Raw genomic sequence first — 18,102 nt, 5'->3', positions numbered from 1 at the left:
CATACACACAGACAACCACCGATATCCACACACACACACACACTACAACCCACCACGGCCTAAGTACCACACAGACAACCACCGCCACACACACACACATACACCACACACACACACGCACACAGACAACCACCGCCACACACACACGCAAGACTACTGGCCGCCACCCCACACACACACACACACACACACAACACACACACAACAACACACACACACACACACGACACCCAAACCACACACACACACACCACACACAACGAGCAGCCACACACACACACAGCTACAACCACCGCCAACACACACACATACACACACACACACACACACACCACCCCACACACACACACAGCAGACACAACCACCGCCACCAACACACACACACACACGCAGACTACACTACAACACACAGACTACAACCGCACACACACACACACCACAGTACACACAGGACTCAACTCTCACCGCACACACACACACACAGACTAAACAGCCACACACACACACAGTGAAGGGCCTGAGCTGTCACTTCACACGTCGCAAGCTGCGTCGGTCTTTTTGCCGCAGAGCAAGAATAAGCTCAAACTCCTCACAGACAAAAGACATTTATTAGAAACACGTCTCTCTATCTTCTGCCCATCCCCTTCACGCCAATCCCGAAACAGCCATAGTGTGACTTAGTTTTCCATCCTTTCCTGTAGAAGTATTAAATTCGAGTTTGACATTTGGACCCGCAATGAAAAGATAGGTCCTAATCTTTTTTCTGGTCATTACCTACTTACAATTAGTAGTACTTGTGTGATTGAGGCTGGAGAAAGGAGCTTTCATGAAGCCAGTCCTTTAGCTGTTGTAAGGTGGACGACAAGGGGAGGGAAAGTCACTAATTGTTCAAAGGCAATGAGTACAAAGGAACATCGGCGTGACAATGTCAAGATTTTATCCATTCGAGAACACGAACCGCTAGCAACTGCGTCGTTTCCACAGGAGATGCCACTGGACCGCTCTACATGAACCAACCCAACAAGGTGTCTGACTACCAAGTCATGATCTCCACCGAATTTTCAATGTTGGCATTCAGAACCTCTCGCCATTCTTCGTACCTCTGTAGTAACTTTAGGTGATCCACAACTCATCTACAGGTCATATAAAGACGTCTGTGCATGCGTGGTAAACCTCGTGCCAAAGATATTTCACCTAGGTGTTGCTGGTGTGCGTTCTTGTCTTCTTCCCTTCTCTTCTTTGTCCGCTTCCACACACTGACCCCTGTGACCTGCCCCAGATCTGAGAGAAAGACACTCACTCAGCCCTCCTCACTCTCAGACGCACACTTATCTGCCCCTACTACAAGTTCCTACAGTATTTCCAACTTCAAAGATTGTCTAGTTGTCACTAGAAGTTGGTTAAGCAAAAAAAAAAAGGAAAGAAAAAGGGGAACCATGGAGGTCGTTAGGAGAGTTTAGGTAAAATTACCTGCGCCTTCGTTGTTGGCTAAGTTGGACTCGTTTTAGCTGCCAGACAGTGTGTGTAAGTGTGGCCAGACGATTGCTTCATCCTGGGATTTGAACTTCATTATTGTACACCGCAAACAGCTTATTGGGGAACTCGGCTTCATTTGTCTCAGTGGGGAATAGCAGTATCAGACCATGGAGGCAGACCCCAGTGCAGAGGCTAAACGGTGCTTTGGGTTCGTGAGATTGGTGCATGTGTATGGCTCACATCAACAGATTCAATTCAATAATATATCATGTAATTTATATTTTTCATCGATATTATTCCTATCCCCCGTCACAAACTTCGCTTTCGCATTTTCTTTACAATGGTTTCTGTCTGTATTTCTCATTACTGAATGCACTGAAATGATATTATTTACAAAATAGTTGGAAAATATACATTTTATCTCACGAGCTGTATACAGAAAAATCTCGTGCATCTCAAAACTACGTATGCATTAATATGCCCATTTTTTTGTGTTATTAAAATATTTGCTTAGGTAACCGAGTTTTGAGATTACTGGACTTTAGATATTTAGGTTCAAGTTGAGAATCTTGTGAAAAATAGGCTTAAGTCACGATTCACTTGTGTCGGATTTTACTTGGTAAGGAAGACGGAGCTTAGAATTCTGTCTGAGGCTAGAAGAACGCCGGCGAGTGCTGTACGTGAGTAGCATCACTTGGAAACTTGAGAGGCTGAGGAAGGAAAGAGAGTCAGAGAAATGAGATGGGTAGTACTCAGTACTCAGCTCACACAGTCTTACCATTACTGTGGGAAAATGTCGTTAACACCTCCCTTCTAAAGAGCAAAGCACTGGGGGACGACCTGTCCCTTTCAGAGGGTAAGGGTTTAGGGGAATTGGTTTAGGTTTGCGGTACTCTTCTGGGCTTGTTCTTCTTTGAAAAGGTGACAATGATTGGTAGTAAAACTTTGAGCCACAATGTGCTTACTACAAAATACGTAGTTTTATCATTTACAGAAGAAAAAATCCTGGTGACATCTGTAACATCAGTAACGGGTATCTTCCAAACATTGGTACAAAGGTACAAAATAAATAGACGCGATCAAAATGCATAACCTGGATTTAAATAAACACAACAATGAAATTCAATAATGAAATTTCAAACTACGTTTCAAGGTAAAAATGATTAAAATAAAATATAACAGGCTCAGACTCCATAACTTTTCCTGTCAGCTTATCACTATGATTTGTTTATCTTTGAAAGAAATTAATTATGTCGTTCCTTCCAAAGTAGAGAAACATATCATCAGTTCCTCTTGACGTAATGTCATTGGTCCTGACACACTTCACTGACTGCTCTTGTGATGTGCTGGTCTGTGAGGTGCTTTCGCCATCTTCATCCTTCTCAAAGTCTTATTCAGTCGATCTGCATTTAGAAGTTATCAAAGTCCAGGCTGTGATCTGTGAAAACTGATGCTTACGTGTCACCGATTTTTCGAAAGAACTGCTTCCCCCATTGACAGTTATTTTAAAGCAGCGGTCCTCCGGCAACGTCCCGTCACAAGCCACGTAGTAGTGACTTTGAATGGTAAGGTCTAATGCTTCATTAAACGTTCTTCTCTGTCTCACAAGGTTTGCTAAGCTTGCCTTGCCATTTGCGTGAAACTTAACTTACTTGGCCAGTGAGCGTGTCGTGTTGGCGGTATTTCAGAACGAGACGCGGTACACGTCCGCCGCATCTTGCCACACGTGAACGCTGCCCTTGATAGCAGTAAGTCATACACGAAGTCAACTCTGCTCTCTGAATACAGGAATACAAAGGCCTACGATGCATCTTACCAGACCGCCTGCCCTGGGTTATCGCCCCCTGACGCTGGGCTAACAGGGAGGTCAGGCACAATCCGCTGGCACAAGACGTAAGGAGACAACCAGTCGCCGTGAACTCGGAGTGCCGCCGCTGGCCATCAAACTTCAGTCTCTTGCCTGCAGAAAAGCGCAAGCAGCCGGCCATCAAAGGTTGGTGGAGCCTTCACTCAGCTTGCAGTCCTGTCTAATTTCCGCTTCAAGGCACAAAACTCCACGTCTGCCTTTTATTCAATCCAGATAGAGTTGCGAGGGGGGAGATCCCTTCCTCGTGGGAGGGGAGAGTGTGTTTTTTTAATCCGGGTGATTTTTTAAATTATTAAACTAAGCTGAATAATAGCTCAGCAGTCCAATGCCTTTGTTGGCGAAATGCTAACATTCTAAAATGTTAAAATTTTAGAGAACATTTTAAGATTCACCGGGATAGTTCTGTTCAAAGCAATTTGGACCGGTACAAGACATCATGTTAATTCCAAAACACTATTTATTGATGCAGCACTTAACTGTTACAATTCGCTATGTCAATAATGACTAAAAGAAGTTGACTCCATTACATCATTTTAGAATATGGATCTCATTATTAGCGAATTCTCATGATTAGCGAATTAGCCTCATTGAGTTTTGCCCTACACCCCTAAATATACTTGTGACACAAGGAAGTTCATGTTTGTCTGCATCTTGATGGTTAAGGTTGGTGTCTCCTTCATGGCAGTTTACTATTTGTCAACAAACATACATGTATACATTGGACTAACTCCAAATACCTCAATTAAGAAATGGAGCTTTAACCACCCTTGACCAAAGCCCATCCACACACCTACCCACCCATGCACACCCACACACATATGCACACACACATGCACACCCACACACACAAACACATACACACCCACACACACATGCACACACACATATGCACCACACATACACACCCACTCGCACATGCACACACACATACACATACACACCCATACACACATCATCACAACCCACACACACACACAAGCACCCATTGCACAACCCACACACATGCACACCACACCCATGCACGTGCACACCCAAAGATGCACACATGCACACACCACACACACTTGGACTGCACACCCACAACACAAACCCCCATCACACCCACACACATGCACACCCACACATGCACACACATGCACACCACACACACAATGCACACCCACACACACACACACAGCGCACACCACCCACACACACACATGCACACCCACACACACACATGCACACCACACACATGCACACACACCACACACACATGCACACCCACCCCACACACATGCACACCACCTCACACACATGCACACCCACACACACACTGCACACCCACACAAATCACACACACATGCACACACACACACACATGCACCCCACACACCACAATGCAAATGCACACCCACACACACACACACATGCACACACACATGCACACACACACACAGCACACCCACACACACATCATGCACACCCACACACACATGCACACGCACACACAACTGCACACCCACACACACACATGCACACACAACACACACCCCACACACACACATTTTGCACACCACACACACACACACATGCACCCCACACACACACACATACACACCCACCACACACCACACGACACATGCCACATCCAGCACACCCACACACACACACCACACAACACACCAACACCACACCACACACACACATGCACACCCACACACACACACATACACACACATGCACACCCACCACAAACACACACCACACACAATTGCCACCCACACACACATTGCACCACCCACACACACACACCACACCCACAACACACACACCCATGCACCCACCACACACATGCACACACCCCACACACACATGCACAACGCACACCCACACACACCCACACCACACACATTGCAACCCACACACACCACACACCGCACACCACACATGCACAACACACACACCCACACACACATGCAACACACAACATCTCGCACACCCACACACACACCCACAATGCACACCACACACCACACACTATGCACCCCACACACACATGCACACCCAATGCACCACCCACACACCGCAGCACACCCACACACCACACAATGCACACCCACACACCAATTGCACACCCACACACACATGCACACCCAACACCCAACACCACACCACACACACACACACATGCACACCCACACACGCACACATGCACACCCACACGCACCATGCACCCACCAAGCCATGCGGTCGCCTAAATGCCATCTTTCTCAACTTTCCAATCCACGTAATACGCAGCTAACTTTATGGAAAGAGCTTGATGAAAACCGCCATAGACAGGGTCGACTTGAACAGGCGGAGTAGTTACCTTAGCTCTATCCGCGGTTAGTGGAGTTGCTCTCGGCAGTTGCGCGAATATTCTTAAGTAATCCTTACATAAATTTGCTCATACGGTTCATTAACCCTTTCGGTACGCTTACTTGCTCAAAAAAGACATTGTTTGTTCAGGTGACATCTTGAAGTAAGTGGACAGTCACACGATTGATGGGCTAAATTTATAGGAGTAAGAGAAACACGCGCACTTGTGTGTGGAGAGAAAAAGAAAGAGAGGGCGTGAAGAAGTCAAACGCTCTTCTGTCCAAAGTATCGAAAGAAAGAGTTGGAATGAGGGAGAGGACAATAGTGGGATGACAGATGTAGATTACATCAACGTGTTTCATCAAACATCACACGTGCAGTAGTTTATTTGCCGGACAGTTGTGCATAGTGAATGTCTAGTGAATGTAGTGAACGTGTCTAGTGAAGTCTAGTGAATGTCTAGTGAATGTCTAGTGAATTGTCTGCTGTTTTGACGTTGCAGGAAGGACATCACGGAGGAGATGCTATCCACCAAGACTGCAGCACCAAAACATCGTGAGTCTCCTCACCACCATCAGCTACCAGGGCCGCCTGGGTCTGGTGCTGGAGTTCTGTGAGAGCGGCTCCTTAGAACAGTGCTCAAGGCTCACGGCGCCTGGTTCCTCCCCGAGTCCGTGGCGCGCCGTTACACCCTCCAACCTGCACGCTGCTCTGGAGTTCGTCCCACCTGTCAGGTGAGACCATCAGACTCACAAAAACATACTCAAAGGTCATAGTGGCGTGTTAGAAATAAAAATCTGATGATGAATTTTGTAAGGGATATATTAAATTGTTGTCTTGCATCATTAAATATATTATGTCCAAGTTTGTGAGTAATAAAATTGCTAAAAAAAACCTTCGAGTCAGAACTAGACAATTAACATGAAAGTTTAGGGTCAATAGATCACGTGACCTTGGTGGTATTTTCCTGAAAGTGGACAATCGATGTTTTCAGTGGCGGAATAAGAGAGACGTGAGCAAGGACTTTTGTTATTGAAAGGGAAAATGATTACTTTGCTGAACATCAACCACAAAATTAAGCCGCGGCAGAACGTTTACTGTTCAAAAATCTGTTTTCCCCATCTCTGCAGTAACGCGTCCATTAAGGTTTCCTTTCTGACATTTTCTCCGTAATTCTATCCTCTTGTTCCGTCATTTCACATAACTAGACAGTGAGCATCACAGAAGGGTTAGTACTCTTTGATATGCAGGCAGAGATCGGGGCTGATGATGTCCCTGTCTCCGTGTTGCTTATTCACTTTCTCCTTTTTTCCTCGAGAAGCCGCAATCTTGTGGGCGAGGGTTTACAGTCGCAATCTGTCAGTTAAATTGCAATCTCACGTGATGGCCACACAGCAATAATAAAAGAACAGCATAGTGATCTCGAAGATGGTTTGAAGAATAAAGCTAGATGTTGGAAGAATGGAACATGTCCAAAAATGTTCTCTTTTATTTCAAAGCAACTTTTATCAGACTTCGATAGTTTTTGTTATCTTGATTCTTTTGCTGTGAGGCTGAGAAGTGTTCTTCAAAGGCTGTTCAAAAAGTTCGATTGAAGCTTAACACTGCTTGTTCCTGGGATAGGCAGGTGCGTATTCAGTTCCTGATTGATTTTATTCCTCTCCGTTACGAAACAAGTGAATTAGTCTTTTTCCAGTCAGTTCTTCTCCTAGGTCCCCTTTCATCTAAAGAAGCGTGCAACCCAAAAAAGTCGTATGATTTGTTTTTCCTGTCATTACTGCTGCTACATCGTCTTGTGTAGTTGTAGCATTTCTTATCAGTTGCTTTAGCTTCTTACAGGTTGTCCTAGTTTTATGGACATTCTTTTCTTTCTTGTTATAATGTTACCGCCCTTCCATGAAGGCGTGACTCTCCAGGGAAATAGGCACATGGATGAGGAGTTGTTATTGTCTGCAAGGAAGGACTCCGCAGCACGTGACGTCTTTGGCTTAAAAACCCTTTCTGTGACATTCAGACAGGGGAGGTACTGGTCAGTTCACAACCCAAAACATTCCTTTCAACCATCTAGAGAGCAAGAAGCCTAGTTCTTACTGAACCCACGCGACCAGTGCTCATGGCTAGCCACAGCCCAACACCACAAGTATAGCCCACAGCCCACCACGCAGTGACCAAGTCTAGTCAACAGCCCACACCACAGTGACCATGGCAAGCCCAGCAGCCCACACCACCAGTGCTCATTGGCTAGGCCCACGAAGCCCACACCACAGTACCATGATTAGCTCCACCTACCACAGGGCTGGAGACGACTCCTTTCATCCTGCGGACTAAACGTGACCTCGGTGTGCTTGACCCCTTGTCCGCTGACGAGTGGCTTCTACTGTGGCCGACATTACCGTCCTGCCCCTACCTTCTCACAACCCTTGCCCGGGTTACCTAGTGGCTTAAATACCTCGGGTGCAAATCTGTTGGGGCCGTCATTTGCAACCTGCCACATCGTCTGACGCGCTCCACCAAGCACTGAAGTTCCTGTTAGACTGTCACACCTAGCTTCCTCACATCACGTGTCCAGAAAGTTAGTCCACCAGCAAATACAAATGAACTTTTCCACGTGGCTCTGCATTATGACATTCGATGATTTCACTCCTTCCATACCTCTTGAGTCACACACTTTCAGCTGGGCATACCTGCGTGAGTAGATATACAATCTACAATCTTAAATATACACATCTACACATCTATAGATCTAACACATATACACATCTACACATCTACAGATCTACACATATACACATCTACAGATCTACACATCTACACATCTACACATCTACACATATACACATCTACAGATCTACACATCTACACATCTACACATCTACAGATCTACACATCTACACATCTACAGATCTACACATATACACATCTACACATCTACAGATCTACACATCTACACATCTACAGATCTACACATATACACATCTACACATCTACACATCTACACAACTTCTCATCTACAGATATAAAAATATACACATCTACACATCTACAGATCTACACATCTACACATCTACACAATTTCTCATCTACAGATATAAAAATATACACATCTACACATCTACAGATCTACACATATACACATCTACACATCTACAGATCTACACATCTACACATCTACACATCTACAGATCTACACATATACACATCTACACATCTACAGATCTACACATCTACACATCTACAGATCTACACATATACACATCTACACATCTACACATCTACACAACTTCTCATCTACAGATATAAAAATATACACATCTACACATCTACAGATCTACACATCTACACATCTACACATCTACAGATCGTACACATATACAACATTAACAATCTACAAGATCTACACATTCTGACACATCTACAGGATCTACACATATACACATACTACAGCATCTACACATCTACACAACTTCTCATCTACAGATATAAAAATATACACATCTACACATCTACACATCTACACATCTACACAATTTCTCATCTACAGATATAAAAATATACACATCTACACATCTACAGATCTACACATCTACACAACTTCTCATCTACAGATATAAAAATATACACATCTACACATCTACAGATCTACACATATACACATCTACACGTATCCCCATGTACACAACAAAGCAGTGTCTCCTCCTGCTCGAGCGCGCGCCCGCACACACACACACACAAACATACACACAAATATATTAACATTCACACACTTGCATACAATATAAATCATTCACACAAATTACCTTTCAGTTTCATTACCAAAGCCGTGCATTGACTACCAAGACACACAGGAAACGCGCACACAGACGTACAGACGTAGAGACGTACAGACATGCAGACGTACAGACGTACACCAGCTCTAACACTTACATCATAGACGCTGCATACAGAGTCAAGGCGACATCATCAAAAATTCAGCTTCTGACTCGTGCCACAGAGAGCGTAGCGAGGCTACCCCCAGTGTAGCACTGGGATTAAGTTTCTGGCCAAGGAGGCGTGGACCTGATACTCCAGAGGATGAGGTCAAACCATCAGGTGGCTGTGAGGATTTCAGACGATGTGTACAAACTGCTCGGGACAGATGGTGACGAGGACCTGTCAGTAGCTCTGTGTCGGTGGCAGCACTACCGTCTGTAGGTGATGCTGGCTTAGAGACAGGGATTGACTGTGTCAGTCCACTCTCCATCACCGTCTGCTACAACTGCACCAGCACGTCCCTCCCGAGGCCGGCCATCGTTGCTTGATGACACCACATCGCTGTCCCAGCTGAGGTCGCTTGAAATAGAGATTGCCAGCAACCTACAGCAACGATCTTGTTTATCCATGTCCAGCCATAGCTGTGAACGTCAGATCATGTAATCCATTTCCTAATTATGGGAGGTTTCTATGTTCTGCCTTGATACCCAACAAATAGACATTATTATTTATAAATATTATTATTTATCTATCGTTGATAACCCGCAAGAACAAAATCATAACATTCCCCCTGTGGTTCCTCCCTGTCCCTCCCCCTCTCTCATTCAACACCTTTTCTCTCCCCTCTCGCTGTCTCTGTCTCACGAAGTTTTATTTTTAGGATATAATGTGCTAAAAGTCTGTCTATCCAGGAATGGTTAGTCTTTGAGATCACACTTTGCGGATGTTGCAAGTAGTGATGTTTATCTCCATCCACTCAGCAAAACGCTCCTGTGCTGCAGTCGCTGATTCAGAGATGTGTCAGCGCGTGTTTGTGAAATAATCAGGAATCAGCCTCACAACACGCATGACAAGGCTACGTGGACAGTTTACCGGAAACACTGATCTGAAAAATCTGCTTCCTGCCTTGTATTAGCATCCGCATCTTGCACATGGCTGCCTGGACATTAGCTAAGTCCGTGTGAGGCGTTAACATTCCGCTTCCAGTCCATTATTTATAATCAGTTTGTTTACCCCTCTATGATGCCATCATGTAAACACGAATGAGCTGCACGTTCTGTGTTGTCTCATTGCATCTTACATCGTGGTTCTACATTGCTGTTGTAGCTGAGATGTGAGAAAATAGTGAACGTTCAAGTTTACCTACAGAGATAATAGGTGAACACGTGTGCAGGTTGGCGCTCGCGACCTTTGCTACGCGAATATTCTGGTCAGTGCGACAACAAAACTTGAAAGCTGCAGACTTTGGTCACGCAATGTACTCCGCACCGGCGACCCTTTTGTGTGAGTGAGATTACGGGTGTGGCACTCCTGGATTCAGGTGGGTATCCACGAGAGAGTGGTGTGATCTGGCTGAGAGTAGAGCGAATGATTGCTTCTCTAGTTTTTGTTAATTTTGTGTAGTGTCTGTTTGTTTCCTTGTTTGGCTTTCTTCGGACGTCTCCTCGCATATTCTTTTAAATGACGTTTTGGGTTGTCAGTCGTGATATATATAGTTCTGGAGGTAAGGACTTTTGGTAAGACCACATGAAATGTACCTTCTAGACAATATTTGTCTCCCCACCTCAGTTTCAAACTTTGAAATCTTTTTCGCCCAAACACAGCCGAGAAACTTCAAGTACTATTGGAGAAAACTCAAAGACACCTAATATACACTTGGAACAAAACAAGTTCCTGCTTTCAGTGTCAGCAAGTCGCCTGCATGGTCAGTCCAGAGAATCAGCCTGTCTCCCCCCTGTGGACGTGTCGTTGGCTCTGTGCACTCAGTGTGCGTTTGGTCTCATATCAGGACCACTTGTGCTTGGTAAGTGAACTTTTGGCGCCACAGAGTTGCGATCCACACGTGCGAATTTGCCGTATTGCCCTTTATTCTCGTCTTTATTATATGTAAGAGAGACCATCTTTTACCCGAAGTCAAAATAACACCAACGAGCTTAGGTCACAATAAACGAAGGTTTAGTAGCGACACCCACAGTCCTGAGGAGCTGCTCTTAGCGCTTACAACATGGAATTGAGGCATGGACACCATGTGACAGCAGTCGAGGGACGAAAGAATAAACACAGAAATGACAACGAATATAGAAAAACAGACAAGCAGAGAAAGCACACAGAGGCACCGAGTAACAAGGACTGTTAGTATCGTCATTCTGCAGAGGAAGAAGAGGACGAAGTAGCGAAAGCGTGAATGAGAGGGATGGGGTGAAAAGGATGAGTGTCACCTGCACTCTACAGTGCTTTCAGACGAGGAAGATAACTAATAAAAACAAATCCAACAGTTTAAATTTAAATAAATATAATTTGAAAAAAGAAAACACAAGCAAATCCAAATTCCCAACCACAGTCCGCTTCTTCCACTGTCTCCAAATATCCGATGTTCCTTCTGACGATACAGTTCCCACAGTTCTCACTTGAATTATCCTCATAAGCGACGAACCACAGGCACCGATTACGATGAACAAAGAAATACAGAAAAAAAACCCGGAGAAAAAAAACTATTAAGAAATGAAAACACAGCACGGACAGTTTGTACTGGAGGCCACAACGGATGGGAAGCCACTGTAGACAAGGAGAGGGGGGTGGTCACGTGTCCTGCTCTAAGCACCAGACTTACCAGACTTCTGTACTTTCTGGAGTGTGTGAAGAAGGTATACAGGGCAGCCAGCAAGCAAGGATTTTGTGAAGGAGGTATACAGGGCAGCTAGCAAGCAAGGATTTTGTGAAGGAGGTATTCAGGGCAGCCACCAATCAAGGAGTGTGTGAAGGAGGTATACAGGGCAGCTAGCAAGCAAGGATTGTGTGAAGGAGGTATACAGGGCAGCCACCAAGCAAGGAGTGTGTGAAGAAGGTATACAGGGCAGCTAGCAAGCAAGGATTGTGTGAAGGAGGTATACAGGGAGGCCACCAAGCAAGGAGCTGCAGTAAACGAGGAAAAAACAAACAAACACACAGACAAGATGCTAGTAGCGCACGTGGAGAGAATGTGATAGATGGCGCTGATCTTACAGAGTTCATAATAGACAGACTGACAGACAACTGTAACTTGTCTATCATAATAGACTGACAGAAAGCTGCAACGTGTTTATCATAATTGACAGACAGACAGACAGCTGTAACGTTTATCATAACAGACTGACAGACAGCTGTAACGTTTATCATAACAGACTGACAGACAGCTGTAACGTTTATCATAATAGACTGACAGACAGCTGTAACGTTTATCATAACAGACTGACAGACAGCTGTAACGTGTTTAGCAAGAGTCATGTCAGCAGTGACAATGACTCCCAGATTCCTGAGGGATGTCGCACAGATGATGGTAGTTTCACCCACATTGATGTGATAACAGAATATCCACACACATAACAAAGAGACTAAATATGGAGATACTATTAAAAACTATGGCTGGAATTCACGACAGCAGGTCATAAATTACTGTCGGCTGTACGCTCCAGTGACTGACAAGCATGACGGCAACAGTGGAACTAGATGATCGTCTAGTCATCGTGTGTCGACAGACGAGGCGCCCAAAGAAAAAAGGCCTGCGGGCTCCGTTGTTTGGTTCGATCCCCTTACAGATTAATTAGAAGTCATATTACAACGGCAATTTTTACTTGTAGGCTGCGGGAAAGAAAGAGAAAGAAATCAAGAGGGCAATGCATAATTTTTTTTGTTATTACAAATGATGCAGCTTGTGCAAGTGAAGCCTGTACGAGCATCAGACAGCACGCAGCAGCTTTTTTGACAAGTTTGGTTTAAGTTTGAAGTGTGTGTTGGTGTGGGTGGGCCCAGTGAAAATGTAGACAGGTGCTGGACAAGGACAGGACACGTGACACTCTGACACACACAATGCGTCATACACACACCCCACACGTCACACACACACACACACACCATACACACACCATACACACACCACACGTCACACACACCACTCACAACACACACCCCACACGTCACACCCCCCCACATCGTCACACCCCCATACACCAACGTCACACACACCATACACCACACCATCACACACACCACACGTCACACACACCACTCACACACACGTCACACACACACACCATACACCACACCATACACACCACACGTCACAACACACGGTTCACTCCCACACACGTCACACCGCACACACACACACACACCACACCCACTACACACGCACACACGCACACACACTACACACACCACACACACCACACACACACCACACCCCACTCACACTCACACACACACCGGTGTGCACTAGTTTGTCCTATTGTTCGTTAATGGAAGTCAAAGGACTTCAAACGTCCTTCACGCTGGAGCTGAGCTTATTTTTGCTGACCTGACAGTCCACGTGTTCGCTTGTAGCATTGCGTGTCGATACGTCGATACCGAGCAAACTAACGGACACACATTTTGTCGCTGTAGTGGCTAATTAAAACAACTTAGGTTTATAGCAGCTTACATCAGTCAGCAAGTACTATAGTGTGCGTGTGTGTGGGTGGATGCTTGATCCAGCCTCCAGAACTACTGCTGAAAAGTGCCTATGACCCTCGAATTGGTGACCTTTGGGGACTGGGATCTGTTCTGTAGCCATGACAGTAGGTCGTCTTCCCTACGCCGAATAAAGATGAGCAGGAGGCGCGCGCTCTCCGTCTCCTGCAGTTTCCTGAGCCTCACGTGCTGGTCCTCACCCAGGAGCTCAAGGACCTGCTCAAAGGCATGCTTGCCTACGTCCCGTCCGCCAGGTAGGAAGCTGAAGCACCTGTTCTGTTGATGTGAGCGAAGTGAGAAAGAGCTGCTGCTTGCTACGATTGCTACCCTGGAATATGAACACGACTATTGATATTGATATGTATTTATATTTATATTGATATGATACCCTAGAACAGGGATGCACAACCTACGGCCCGCGGGCCATATCCGGCCCGCGACGCGGTGCCATCCGGCCCGCGAAACTTCTGCCCACAGTGCAAGAAATCGGCATGTTAGTAATAAAAGAAGACCTAAAAAAACGAAAAAAAAAAAAGGAAAGAAGAAGCATTTTTCCCCACGTAGGGGCGTCTCTCAATCTTTTTTTCGATGTACGAACATTTCTATTCAGTTCTCCGACTTGGTGTCTACGATGAGGCCGGACATTCAGAAGTTGGTTTCGGGTAAACAACTTCAAATATCCCACTAATTACTACATAATTAATGGTAAATACAACTTGTTTCTAATAAAAAATGGTATCTGCTCTATTTTTTTTTTCCTTTTTGTATTTTTGTGGTGAAGTGGCCCGCGACACGGCTGTCCGAAATGGATATGGCCCGCAGGCCGAAAAAGGTTGGGCATCACTGCTCTAGAACATGAACACAACTATTTATATTGTTATGTATTTATATTTATATTTATACTGATATGTATTTATATTGATATTGATATGATACCCTAAACATGAACACAACTATTGATATTGATATGTCATTGGCGCTGTGTGCACGCTACCTGTTGTGATGGAACTTATTAAAGTGCACGTGTTTGCTCTGTGTCTTAGGTTCACACTTAACCGGCTGAAAAACAGCGCGTGGATGGAGGCGTTGCAGACGGAGGCTCCCAAGGTGCAGCTGGGCAACTTCTACCTCGTCAGGCAGCCACAGAAGATTTGCGGCGGCGACCGCGAGCGGCAGCTGAAGGCGGAATACGGAATCTGACTTCTGCCGCGCGGCTGGTGGTGTTGACGCCGTGAAGTGAGTCACGTGACTGGATTTCGTTGCGGAGATTCAGTTTGGGAAATGTGAAACTTTAGATATTTTATCCTGCAATCCGTTAACGGCACTAGTTCAATCACTGAGGTAGAGAGATGGAAAAAACGTGCAATCACTCGAGAAAGCTGCACAGCTTAGTTTACAGAAACGCTCGAAAAGATGATCATGAAATTAGGTGACCGTATGCAATATCTTTCATTTGGTAAGCACTTTTATTTACTCGTTGTTTTCCTTGTGACGGCGGCGCCACCAGTCCTGCATGCCTGTGTCCTTGAGCTCGGAGAACTCGTCTCGGCTGTCACCAGCCCCGGATTACAGCAAAATCTTCCCCAACATTTCCATCAACGCCGACATGGTCAGGCACCCCAGACGAGCGAGTTAATCAAACTTTGTACAATTTTTTTTTCATCATAATTCATCCCCATACACATTAAGCTCAGAATTTACTCTACCCCTATTTTCACCAGCTGGCTGGTACTTAGACATTTTTCCAAGATAAACGCTCTCCTGACAAAAAGAAACACACTCGGATAATTAATGAGATTCACAGAACATCTGGCTTACGAAGTCTACCACAACACAGGAAAGAAGAGCTTTTTATGGGATAAACATTTTACTGTTGTAAGTAACTTACAGCAGAACGATTTACAGTTATATGTCTGAAGTCTTCCAAGCGTACCAAACGTTCTCAGTGCCATCGTACTGAGTAGATTAGAGTGTGAAGATGTGAGCATCATCACTCATCGGCACTGTCATCTTATCTTTGACTTCTCAATCAAGGCGATAACCTATTACTCTCATGGAAACGAGCAATACCCACCAGCGTTAGTCCGAAGTCTACCCAGCTATTCACGAAGGAGACTGTCTGATGCTGTTGATTCTTTGTTCTCAGAGGAGGAGACACCCACCGAATGTGCAATGTTTAGTCCATAGCTACCCGTCTTTCTTTGACGAGAAATCACGTGCAATATTTTTTCAGTTCTGATGAAACTTTGATAATGCATCTTTGTTATCTTTTTAGTCCACATTTCAGGGATTTGTGTTCTTCTCTATTCATATTGGACTAAGGGATTGCAACATCAAGAAATTATGGCCGGCAAAATAACAGAGGGAGCAAGTGAAGGAGAGAAACGACGAGGAAGGAGAGAGTGTGTGTGTGTGTGAGAGAGAGAGAGGGGTCAAGGCTAGAAAACTAATATGGTCAAAGGGTAAAAAGCACATTGTGTAAAAGTATTTAGCTGTCATCGTATTATAACACATCAAAGAGCAATAATTTGTTAAACCGGAATCCGTTTTGGAAAGAAATTATTTAGAACAGGTCCGCTCTCTTTAAAGTTGTTGATGAGATAAAGTTGCAGTTTCTTACACAAAGCTGATTACAGCGGCTTAAGAAAGAAACAATTAATTTGAACTGTTTCGGTCCATTAACTCCTGCATATAACAGGACCGGTGAGCAAACTAATAATGTTGCAGTATTTCTTGTCTGAGCAGGTCTGATGCTCTCTTGTTTCTTACTCTCAGAAAGCAGTTTGAAAGTGCCTAGCAAAACTTCATCTGAGATGTCAGTTTGAAGATACACTCAAGCATGACCCACAGAACTCAATCTTGGTTGAATGGCCACATTGTCCAGTGTCCTTTAAACTAACTGTGATAGTGTGTCTGTATTTATGAGGATCCATTTTTGTTTTCCCGAGAGAGGAAACGTCCTTTGACGTCTTAGATGGCTTTGATCTTTCTTTTATTTGACATTTTATTGTCAGTTGAGAATTGCTGGCGAGGGTAGGATTGTGAGACCCTTCCGCACACCATTAGAGTAGAAACTGTAGCCACAAGGTACAGCAATAGAACAACGACCCACCCATCGTCCATCTTGAGAATGATGGGGGAGGTCTGTCGCACTTCTTTACACGATTCATAAAATGTTTTGATGTAGCTTTTCGGAAGTGCAGAGGTTTTATGTATCACAGCATTTTTCTAAGATAGGATCAAAACAAAATGACAGCAGCATTGATTTTAAGGAAGAAATTGTGTTTTTAATATCTTGAAAGTGAAAGAGGAGACTGATATGCTCCTTCGTTGAAACGAGAGCAGAATACAGAAAAACTGTTACAAGATCCGCAGCGAATTTCTCTCAAATTTGTGACGATATCTTCATCACGAAAAGCTACATTCTTAAATGTATATCTAGGTCTGCAGCTATTCTGTCAGAGAAATAGTAAATGAATGAGCTTTCTCTGCCGCTTGATAACAATAAAGGTTCATTAACAGTTTATACAGTTGTGTGTTTGTCTTTGTAATTAAGCTGACTACAACATCATTGCACGGCGCTGAGTCCCACAGTAGTTGCCACTGGTATTGACAAACAAAGCAGGCAACAGGAACTTGTTGACATCTCTGTGTTCACCATCATGAGGTTCCTTTCTCAGTCCCCAACCCCTGTGCTTCCCTGACACTGCAGTCTATGCCAATGGTTCAACATTTTGATTCGTTCTGCGGCGATTGAAACATTCCAGAAGTTTAGTGTCGCTCATGAAGCAGACATGTAGGGAAGCTGGCAACTGATGACAGCACTAAAGCAAAGTCCAGTGGTCCGGAGGTTACAACTACTGGCCAAGTAGGGGGCAAGCACCGAACGCCACAACATTTAACATTTAGTAATCACATAGACCACAGTATTTGTTCCTTAAAATATTTATATCATACCATCTCGA

At 44.6% G+C, this 18,102-nt stretch overlaps 1 protein-coding gene across 1 annotated transcript; it reads left to right on the top strand.

Annotated features, from left to right (window-relative positions):
• Nucleotides 1-2,217: 2,217 nt before the first annotated feature.
• Nucleotides 2,218-17,661, top strand: LOC112555593 (serine/threonine-protein kinase SAPK9-like). The gene is given in 5 exon segments (XM_025224024.1): nucleotides 2,218-2,332; nucleotides 6,186-6,317; nucleotides 6,320-6,417; nucleotides 14,093-14,391; nucleotides 15,181-17,661. Coding segments are annotated over 5 exon segments (801 nt in total). The 3' UTR covers nucleotides 15,338-17,661.
• The last annotated feature ends 441 nt before the right edge of the window (nucleotides 17,662-18,102 follow it).

This window comes from Pomacea canaliculata, linkage group LG14, assembly GCF_003073045.1.
Source record: "Pomacea canaliculata isolate SZHN2017 linkage group LG14, ASM307304v1, whole genome shotgun sequence".
Classification (NCBI taxonomy): Eukaryota; Metazoa; Mollusca; class Gastropoda; order Architaenioglossa; family Ampullariidae; genus Pomacea; species Pomacea canaliculata.
The sequence above is the reverse complement of the archived record's forward strand: the minus strand, read 5'-3'. Positions and strand labels throughout refer to the sequence as shown.